Source organism: Triticum dicoccoides, chromosome 2A, assembly GCF_002162155.2.
Source record: "Triticum dicoccoides isolate Atlit2015 ecotype Zavitan chromosome 2A, WEW_v2.0, whole genome shotgun sequence".
Lineage (NCBI taxonomy): Eukaryota > Viridiplantae > Streptophyta > Magnoliopsida > Poales > Poaceae > Triticum > Triticum dicoccoides.
The window spans coordinates 6,228,650-6,239,682 of NC_041382.1; the positions used below are offsets into that span (position 1 = coordinate 6,228,650).

The 11,033-nt window shown below is 52.0% G+C and overlaps 1 protein-coding gene and 1 long non-coding RNA gene across 2 annotated transcripts; one reads left to right on the forward strand and one right to left on the reverse strand.

The window, feature by feature from the left end:
• Positions 1–653: 653 nt before the first annotated feature.
• On the reverse strand, positions 654–1,390 carry LOC119357368 (alpha-amylase/trypsin inhibitor-like). Its single transcript, XM_037624356.1, has 2 exons — positions 1,331–1,390; positions 654–1,067 (listed from the first exon to the last, which is right to left on the reverse strand). Exons 1-2 carry the CDS (start codon positions 1,388–1,390, stop codon positions 654–656), a joined length of 474 nt encoding a protein of 157 aa, XP_037480253.1.
• A 731-nt stretch (positions 1,391–2,121) lies between these two features.
• On the forward strand, positions 2,122–3,880 carry LOC119358576. The gene is made up of 3 exons (XR_005172257.1): positions 2,122–2,540; positions 3,218–3,540; positions 3,642–3,880. It is a non-coding gene; the product is annotated as an uncharacterized LOC119358576 (long non-coding RNA).
• The last annotated feature ends 7,153 nt before the right edge of the window (positions 3,881–11,033 follow it).

An 11,033-nucleotide genomic window follows, 5' to 3' on the forward strand; every position in this document is an offset into this window, starting at 1 on the left:
TTTTGAGTTGACAAACATTGTTTGGACTCCCTAATTTTTTAAAATCTAGCAGATATGATGCATATTTGTCATACTACCAACAGTTTTGTGAGGCAAGGGACACAATTCATGAACATTTTTTGAAATTCATAAATTCTAGCAACAATTTTTTTCTGGAATTAATAATTACCAGTAGTAGTTTTGTAAGGCAAGCTCACTACCAGAAACTCAAATTTTTCTGTGTGCCAAATGATTGTCAACAGAAATACTACCTCCGTTTCAGTTTACAAGTCCTACGCGTATACCTAGGTTGCCAATTTTATCACCTTAATATAAACTATACAACACAAAAATTATACGGTTTGAAAATAGAACATCTGAAGTTTATATTGATATATTTTTTGTAATATATGACTTATATTAGGTTGGTCAAATTGACAACCTAGAGGCACGCGCATGCCCTGTAAACTGAGAGAGAGGTAATAAGAAATGTGACACTCACGTGCCCACCGCCAAAAACCGCTTATTCATCATGAACTTGATGCAGAGGCTCGTTTGATTCACTGTAGGTAGCAAAACACCGAAACTTTTGAACCCACGAGGATTCTACTATATATTCATGCGCAATTTACACGCTTATTCATGAACCATCCGTCATTCCGTCACACGCTTAACTACACATCTAGCACACCGTCGGCGAGACGGGCATCATTGCTAGGAGGGAGGCCGCAGTAGGGGCCGCCAGTGATGGTCTTCAGGTTGCACCTCTCCGGCTTGACGAGAGACATGGTGAACTCCCACAGGTCCTTTCTAGTGCACCCCTCAGGAACGCCCTCCAAGCGGAGCATCCCTTGCATGAAGTCCTCCATCGCGGTGCATCGGCATTCTTCCGAGACGGCTTCCAGCTCCCGACAGCACGGATCCTTGGAGGCCACTTTGCCCGGCGTGGTCTGCTGGGTGTCTTTGCAGGTCTGCTGGACCACGTACGCGCGGCAGCTTGGGAGTGGCTTGGGCGGGATGCCCACCCCTGGTCTGCACGCGATGGTGGCTGCGGCGGCGGCGGCGAGGATGGAGATTGGAGAGCAGGACTAGGGCCGAGAGGAGGACATGGTTGGATGCCATTTTTGATAGTTGGTGGAGCTAGACATATTGCATTGCATGTATATATACGCGTGGTATTGCCAGTAACCTTTATAAATAAAGGCAACTAAAAAACGGTAACCGTTATTAAGACTGGAGTGTCTTGTGGGAGAGATGTTGGATGATGTGTATGACACACTTGTACGTAATAAGAACACATTTCATACAGGTAAAACTCCCTATCCCAAAAGGTATATTGGCCCATAGCTACCGGTCGCTTATGTGAAGGGTAGAACACACGATTATCAACCCATGTGAGATGTGACCACATCGCAAACGTGTATGCGCCACGAACCGTTTGCGGTGAGGGACTATACACCCTCATTTCCATACAACCCAGACACACATTCATATACAACCCAGAGACACATCTATACAACTCAGAAGCATGTCCAACGTATATATGCCAAAGTCTTAGATTGCAGTATATATATAAAACCGCATACCCTTTTGGCATCTCCACAAAATGAGCCCTCCTTGCATCTCCAAGATGCAGGGCCTATGAGCACCTGTAAGAAGTGGACTTTAACATTAGAGATTTTTTTACAGTAAAAAAAAGATCTTTTTACAGTACATCGTACTGCCTATTTTAAGTTGTAGTATTAAGTTGATCCAATGATCGAGATAGACCAGCTTAGAGTTTGGTTGAGGGCAACTTCGTAGTTTGGTTGAAGACCAGACTAATATTCTGGTCTTTTTGGCTAATTGGGGATGGATTTGTGTCCACGAATCCATGATGGATTTAGTGCCTCCGATCAATCAAGGAAGAAAATGTCATGCATCAAAATGGCAATTTTCCCCGTGGGGGCGGGTATCCGTGGGGATTTACCCGCTAAGAAGCAGCGATGGGGATCAAAATCCCCCCATGGGTATAACGGGGCGGGGATGGGGGGCAAACCGGCTCTATGGATACCCGGGACCCCACCTGTCAGTCAAACATTCAATTGAATATATAAAGAAGAAACCCTAAGTCGCTCACCTCTCCACTCCTTTCCTCCCCGTTCCCCCGACCCGCAGCCGCCTCCACTCCTCCTCTCGACCTCTCCCCATTCCCCTGATCTAGCCGCCTCCTCTCCCCAAGTCCCCATCACTAGATCCACCACCACCGGCGGCGGGCGGCATCGGCCGATGCCTCATCCGGCCGCCCTTCCCTTAATCCCGTCGCCCTCTCCCGCTCCTCGCCTCCTCGCGACATCACCTTGTCGTCCTTCGCATCAAGGCACCAGTCGGCACCTCATCAGGTCTCGTCGCCGTCTCCTGGTCCTCGCCTCCTCGCGACCCGGCCTCCTCGACTCCTCCTTCACCTCAAGGCCGGGCAAGGCGACTGCAAGTGCAGGATGGTGGCAATGGCAAGTGCTCCTCTTCCTCATCCCAGGTGATCGTCGGCTTCTTCATCGACCCAAGAGGCCGAGGCCATCAGGGTAAGCAGCTGAAACCTTCTGTTCTTGTAGTTGTTAGTTGTTAGTTCTTGTTGTTGCATCTTGAATCTTGTTGTTGAATGTGTAGGATCTTGTAGTTGTTAGTTCTTGTAGTTGTTATTTCCCCATGTAATTGAATCTTGCTGTTCAATGTGTATGTTCACTGAATACTACAACCGTGTTTCGTCCAACAAATGAAATCAGTGTGTGCTTCTAATGTGGAAGAAATAGGTGTTAGATTTAGTTTCAGTTCATTTTTTGGAGTATATTTGAAGTGCTGGTATATGCTTCTCAAGATGGCTTTATTAACACTGAAATATCTTTGACTTGTGAATGGATTGATTTATGTATTTGCTTCACAAAAAAGCAATGCATCTGTTTGGTACCCAGATCATGCTTGACACTTACCTAATTCTATCATATGTGTTGTGTCATACATTTTTTTTCCTTTCTGCCTTTCAAAGAAAGATATGTTCACTCACTGCAGTTCTACAATTGTTCTGTCAATTATTTGTCAGTATCATTTAAATATTTGGTCAGTCGCAATTGAATGTGTATGTATCAACTATATGTGATCCTTTTATAATTAATACATCAGTCCACATATCCTTTTATTCCTGATTATTGTGTTGCTTATCTATGTCAAACTTCTCTAAATATTTTGTTGTGTGCCTTTGTAGCTGACAGCGACGACGACCGGCAGCTCGCATCCTCTTCCTCCACCTCAAGCAAATCTGCATCGAGCCGAGACCATCAAGGTGAGCAGCTCACCGGCGACCCAATTATATGTCAGGTTCAGGTGAATATGTTGAGCAAGACAAGCCACTTCGTGTGAAGAGAAAGACCACATCTGTGGCTCGGAATGAGTTCAATAGGGTTCTTGTTGAGGAAAAATGGAAGGCTGAATGTGTATGGTGTCACGGGCTATTTTGTGGAGATCCAAAGTATGGAACCTCACATCTGCATGCTCATTTAGCAAGATGTGCTTATAGGCAGGCCAATGGTAACTTGTCATCCTCAACCATCATCTTATTCTTTAATCTTAAGTAATGTTTCCACTTGCCAATGATAACTTACTAATGTTTCCACTTGTCTAATGTTCAGGTTGAGGAATTGTTACTATATGCCTGCACGGAGCAGTGAAGAATGAAGATTGAAGTCTTGGATATTTGATGTTGTGAGATGTGTGTGCCTTGTTATGTTTGCCATGCTTGCTTTTGTTAAGTGTTAAGGAACTTTCAGTCGTGTACTCGTGTAATCCATTTGCTGAATATTTGGTCAGTCATAATTGAATATGTATGTATCAATTATATGTCAAAATTATCTAAATATCCAGCAGTCCACATATCCTTTTTATCTAAATATATTGCAATCCTGATTATTGTTTCCTGATTATCTAAATATATTGTAATCCATTTGCTGAATATTTGGTCAGTCATAATTTAGTATGCTTCCTGATAATTGTGACTATTGTCATCATTTTATATTCATTCCAGCAGTCCACATATCCTTTTTATTCTTGATTATTGTCCTGCTTATTTTGTTGTGTGCCTTTGTTTTAGGACTGCTTGTTTGGATCAACAATGGCATCAAGTCCAACACAATCAGATGCAAGTGCATCGGCTGGGAATGGAGATACACCAGCCTCTAGTGCAGCTCCCACTCCAACACCAAGCTCTAGTGCCAATACAACGCCAGCTGAATCTGTTGACTTGGAGGTGCCATCTCAAACAACAAGAGCAACTAAACCGCAGGATGCACACAAGTTGGCTGGTGTGAAGAGAAAGCTCAAGTCTAAGGTGTGGGATGCACACAACCGGGGATCGGGGCGGGGATGGTGGCGTGCCCCCCGGTGATCCCCGTCCCCGTTGCCATCTTGAGTCATGCACCTCGCCTCTCTTGCGACCATCCCAATTACGCCGCGGCAGGCCTCGTCCACTGTTGCACCACCGTCGTCAGATGAGACGAGTCCCTAAATGCTATGCAGAAGGTCGACGAGGAGGACGAACCCATAGACGTACTATTGCTCAGCACCAACAATGAAGAAAGTTCCAGGAGCTTGCCATGCAAAACTGCACTATGAAACATCAACCAGCCACAACACTGGATGGTTCAACATCAGTGGGGGCTGGTTGCAACTTTTCGGACAGACACGCCTGTGCCAGAAATTGTGGCAAGCCGATTCCAGCATCGCTGGTGCTGGTCGCAACTTTTTTCGACGGACGCAACGCAGAGCATCACCGGTGCCAGCATCCACGAGACCACGACAGTCGGTTCCAGCGTCGGTGGTGCTAGTTGCAGCTTTTTTCGGCGGGCGCAGCGCCGAGCCTCGTCGGTGCCAGCACCCGTAGTTGTTGGTTCCATCATCGACGGTGCTAGTTGCGGCATCCTATGGTGGTTGGTTCTAGTACGAGGGCCGCGTCGTAGCTCACCGGTTGCAGCATCTTGGTCGCCAGCGTCGCAACTCCTGGCCACCGCGACCGCAGTGTGCGGCAGCCGCCGTTGAAGCAGATCCCGTGGCGGAGGTTATTGGAACGAAAGAGAATATGCGCTAGGGGAGCACGAGAGATGTGGAAAGGATAGCATCGGTGGAGTGCCGGAGCGTGGGGACTTCATGGAGAGAGAGGGATGGTGGAGGGTATTAGATGTATGAATTGTACAATATATTGATTCGGTGCAATGTGCACGGTATATATAAGTACAAGGTGGGGCCTCCACCTCAATCTATACAACAAAGTAGAGAGGTGGACCTAGTCAATATACATGCACAAATAACATAATCAACACCCCCTGCAGCCGAAGCGGCACCGCGGCTGACGCAAAGACTGGACCGGAACTCCTCAAAAGACGTCGTAGGCAAGCCCTTGGTCATGATATCTGCAAATTGTTGGGAAGTAGGGACGTGTAAAACACGAATATGGCCAAGAGCCACCTGTTCTCGAACAAAGTGAATATCCAACTCAATATGCTTGGTCCGGCGATGATGTACCGGGTTAGCGGAGAGGTAGACCGCCGAGACGTTGTCGCAGTAGACCACCGTGGCACGGTCAATAGGGCAGGAAAGCTCCTGAAGCAGCTAGCGAAGCCACGAACACTCGGCGACGGCGTTGGCCACCGCACGATACTCAGCCTCAGCACTGGAACGAGAGACCGTAGGCTGCCGCTTGGACGACCACGAGATAAGTGAGGGTCCAAGGTAAACACAATAGCCCGAAGTGGAACGACGAGTGTCAGAACAGCCCGCCCAGTCTGCATCGGAGTAGGCGGTGAGACGGTGTCGGCGGAGGCATGAAGCGTGACGCCAAGATCCATAGTGCCACAGACATAGCGGAGAATCCGCTTGACGGCAGCCCAGTGAACGTCTCGAGGAGCATGCATATGAAGACACACCTGCTGCATGGCATACTGGATCTCCGGTCGAGTCAGGGTGAGGTACTGACGAGCACCAACGATAGACCGATAGAAAGCAGCATCCGAAGCAGGAGAACCATCCGTGGCAGAAAGCTTGGCCTTCGTATCAACCGGCGTAGCGGCGGGCTTGCAGTTAAGCATGCCGACGCGCTCCAGGAGCTCATGAGCGTACTTCCGCTGATGAAGGAAGAAGCCATCCGGACGGCGCACCACCTCGACACTGAGGAAGTATTGCAAAGGGCCCAAGTCCTTGATGGCGAACTCAGCTTGAAGACGAGCCGTGAGCTGACTGAGGAGACCAGCCGTACATGCTGTCAGGATGATGTCATCGACATAGAGCAGCAAGTAGGCCATGTCGGAGCCCTGATGATAGACGAAGAGCGAGGCGTCCGAGCGGGTAGAGCGAAACCCAAGCTGGTGGAGGAATGCCGTGATGCGCTGGTACCAAGCACGCGGAGCCTGCTTGAGTCCATACAAGGACCGCGAGAGCAGGCACACGTGGTCGGGAAGCGCCGGGTCAACAAACCCGGTGGGCTGCTGGCAGAAGACCTGCTCCTCGAGGTGACCATGGAGGAAGGCATTGGAGACGTCCATCTGGTGCACCGGACAAGCATGGGAGACCGCAAGGTGAAGAACCGTGCAGATCGTGCCGGGCTTGACAACCGGAGCGAAGGTGTCGGTGAAGTCGATGCTAACACGCTGCCTGAAGCCCCGAATGACCCAGTGCGCTTTATAGCGATCAAGAGTACCATTAGGACGGAGCTTGTGTTTGAAGACCCACTTCCCGATAATCACGTTGGCGTGCCGGGGACGGGGAACAAGCTACCACGTCCGGTTGCGCAACAGGGCGTCAAACTCCTCTTGCATCACAGCCATCCAGAGCGGGTCACGAAGAGCGGCTCGGACGGAGGATGGCAATGGCGACGGCTCAGAGGTGGACGCCGTATGGACGTAGTCATCCGCGGTGTAGCGCGAGCTCAGGCGAAAAACGCTCGTACGGGCGCGGGTGACCGGACCGACCATAGGTGCCGTAGGCGCGGGGGCCGGGGGCGCCGAGGGGGCCGGCGCCAAAGATGTCGGGGGCGCCGAGGAGGCCGAGGGCGCCAAGGGGGAGCCAAGGGGCGCCGGGGGCGCCGATGAGACCGGGGGCGCCGGGGGGCCGCGGGGGCCAGTCCGTGGCTGTAGGAGGCGCCACATGCGGGGGAGGCACCTAAAAGCCAGGGGCGGGCCAAGAGAGGCGCGCAAGCGCCCTGGGAGCGACGCCGAGGAACCCGCGTCACCAGTGGCGGGAGGAACAGCCAAAGGTACCTGCTGAAACGGAAACACATGCTCATCAAAGTAAACGTGTCGGGAAGTGAACATACGGTGGGAGACGGGATCGTAGCACCGATATCCCTTGGTGTTGGAAGGGTAGCCGATGAAGATGCAAGCGACAGAACGAGGTGCAAGTTTGTGAGGAGCGGAGTCCGCAGTGCTAGGATAGCAAAGGCACCCGAAAATACGCAAGTCACCATAAGATGGGGGCGTACCGAAGAGAAGATGGTGAGGTGCATAGTTCCACCGTGGGAGGCAAGGGCGACGGTTAAGGAGAAGTGAAGCAGTAGCGAGTGCATCGGGCTAGAAATGAGGCGACACATTAGCATGGAACAGGAGCGTCCGAACGCAGTCGTTCAGAGTGCGAAGGACGCGTTTGGCTCGACTGTTCTGCTATGAAGTATACGGGCATGTGAGATGAAAAATTGTGCCGTGGTGGGACAGAAAAGTGCGGAAAGCAAGATTGTCGAACTCTTTTCCATTGTCAGTCTGAAGAGCAAGGATGGGACGCCCAAACTGCGTGCTGACATAGGAGTAAAAAGCCGACAAAGTGGAGAGTGCATCCGACTTTCGTCGTAAAGGAAACGTCCACACATAGTGAGAATAATCATCAAGAATAACCAGATAATATAAATAGCCCGAATTACTAGGAACCGGAGAGGTCCACACATCGCTATGAATCAACTGAAAAGGAAAAGAAGCTATGGTGGTGGAGTTATTAAATGGAAGGCGAACATGTTTGCCGACACGACAGGCATGACAGGTGTGATCCTCTATCTTATTACAACTGAAACTGAAACTCCTAAGAATATGACGAAGTGTGACGAGGTTGGGATGACCCAAACGAGCGTGCCAGAGATCGACGCCGGCGGAAAGAGCAACCGGTGCGGTGGTGGAGGTGGACGGCGGATGCACCGGATAGAGCTCGTCGAGGCTGTCACATCGGTGAAGTACCATCCTGGTTCGAGCGTCCTTGACACAAAAACCAAGCTCGTCAAATTCAACAGTAACAGGATTTTCACGAGTTAAACAACAAATGGAAACAATATTCTTAATAAGATGAGGTGACACAAGTATGTTAGACAAAATAATAGGCATAGAAGTAGAAGGAAAAGAAGTGTGCCCGACATGTGTGATAGGTAGTGTGGAACCGTCGCCGACAATGATGCGGCGGTCGGTGATGACAGGGGTGAAGGAGGCAAGATTACCAGGATGAGCAAACATGTGAGCCGTAGCCCCGGTGTCCATGTACCAATCACCGCCTCCAGTGTAGTTGTTCGCGTAGGCGCATCGTGCAGCACGGCGAGGAGCGCCAGATCCCAAGGTGCCGGCGGCAGGGCCGGCGGGGGGCGGCGGGGGGACCGCAGGGAGATCGTAGGCGCCGCTCATCTGCGGCGGTGGGTATCCTCCGTATGGCTGTGGAGCCGCGTAGTACGCCTGGTGCGCCGGTGGACGCGACACGAGAAGCGCCGGTGCAGGAGCCCGTGGAACCGGCATGGTGTACGCATGGACGACACCGGTCCAGGGGTTGTAGCCGGAGGCCCATGGGGGCGACACCTGGAGCTGCTGCGGCGCCTGAAACTGTTGTTGCTGCTGCTGCTAACCGCCGCGGCGGCCACCGCGCCGGCCCCCATGGCGCTTTTCAGCGGGAGGAACGGGGGGTGCAGGTTGGCCGTACGGCAGTGGCAGGATCCCCGGCTGCTGGGGCGCCGGGAAAGGCGCCTGATGATGCTGCGGAGGCGCCGGAGGCCCACCGCGGGTGGTGCCGGCGGCGAGAGCGGTGTGGATGGCGCGCGTCTTCGCCTGCTTCATCTGCAGCTCCTCCAAGCGGAGGTACGCAACGAACTTGGCGAAGGACGGTTTGGGGGTGAGGCTGAGGTTCCCCGCGGCATTGCCGAAATCCTCGTTGAGCCCGGCGGTGAGCGTGCTGAGGAGAAGGTCATCATCGACCTTGGCGCCAATATCGCGAAGCTCATCGGCGAGAGTCTTAAGGCGGCGACAATAGTCGTCGATGGAGGTGTTGTCCTGATGACACCCAAAGAACTCTTGCTGCAGAAAAACGCAACGCTGAAGCTTGTTGTCGGTGAAGAGCCCGTTCAGCTTGGTCCACACGGCGCAGGCATCATCACCGTCCGTCACGACCGTCTGGAAGAGGTCGGGCGTGATGGTGAGGAAAAACCAACGGATGATCATGGTGTCGATGGTGGACCAGTCGTGAAACTCGGGGACGAGGCTGGAGTCGACAGTGCTGTCCACATCATCCATGAGATGGTACTACCGGAACACGAGGGAGAAGTACGTCTTCCACGTGTGGTAGGAGGAGTCCGCCTGGAAGAGGCGAACCGGCACCTGCTCAAAGATGTTGAGCCTGCGGATATCGTTGACGTCGGGAGGGTTGGCGTCGGCGAACGGGTTAGAGTTGGTGGACGCAGAAGAGGTGACGGACGCGACATGGCACTCGACGGCGCGGCCACATCAACGGCTTCGGACGAGCAAGACGCGCGGGTGAAGGCGAGCGCTGGCGTCGGGTGTGCAGCGGGTTAACGAAGCGAGCGAATACGGTGCTGGCGCGGGTGTGCGGGCGGGTGGGCCAAGCGAGCAAAGCGGGTCACGGGAACTGGGCGGCGGCTGGCGGGCGGGACGCGGTGCGAGCGGGATCGACTCCCAGCTAGCTAGCGACGCGGCGCGGGTGTGAAGAAAAGTCAGCGGGCTACGCTACGGATGGCCGGCTAGCTATGCTGCGGATGGCTGGCTAGCTAACGACGCTGCGGATGCGTAGAGGAAAAGTAGCGGAGCGAGGTGGCTGGGTAGCAGCCGCGGCGGCGGCGTGGAGAAGATGCGCGGCGGCGGTGGCGACGAGAGGAAAACCTAAAAGACTGATACCATATCAGATGTATGAATTGTACGATATATTGATTTGGTGCAATGTGCACGGTATATATAAGTATAAGGTGGGGCCTCTACTTCAATCTATACAACAAAATAGAGAGGTGGGTCTAGTCAATATACATACACAAATAACATAATCAACAGAGGGATCACAGGAGCTTAAGTTGGGCAATAACGGAGCGCACATGGGAGATAGATGAAGATGAGGGTGGGTTAATATTTGGAGAAAAAATGAGTGGCCGGTGTTGTTCGGGGAAAGAGTCAAAGAGGGGATAGAGCGATGCCCACATCACGTTGCTGCCTGGCCGATCGGCTTGAAGGCATCATGTAGGTTTTTTCTTTGCGAACTAACATGTGGTTGGATGGTTATGAGGACAGTGATATCGTTAGCCCATCAGTGTTCAAATCCTAGACTTGATATTGATGCTTGCATTTTTTTTAATTTATTTCAGCCTTTTCAGCGATGTGCGTTCAGTGGGAGAAGACGTTCCTATCGACTTCGAAGGCGTCTATAACGACATTATCAATTTCAAGATGATATGCCAACACAATCTCTCGGAGGTGCTTATAGGGGTAAGCTGTGCGTGCATGCGTTCATAGGGATGAGTATATGTGCATATGAGCGTCTACATCGATACTTTGTGTGTGTGTTTTTACGTTTTTTAGGTGTCATATCTCGAAGGGAAACGTTTGGCATCGGCGCACCGGCCGAACGCTCGGCCGGTGCCCCTCGCTTGCTCGCTTTTTTCCACGGACGAAACATTTTTTTCTTCTGTGCTTCTTCTTCCTCTCGCAAGCGCCGCCCCTTGGAAGCATGTCCCCTCCCCTCTCCCCCTCTTCCTGAGCTGCGACTGGGCCACCACGACCTCCATCGCCGGCGGC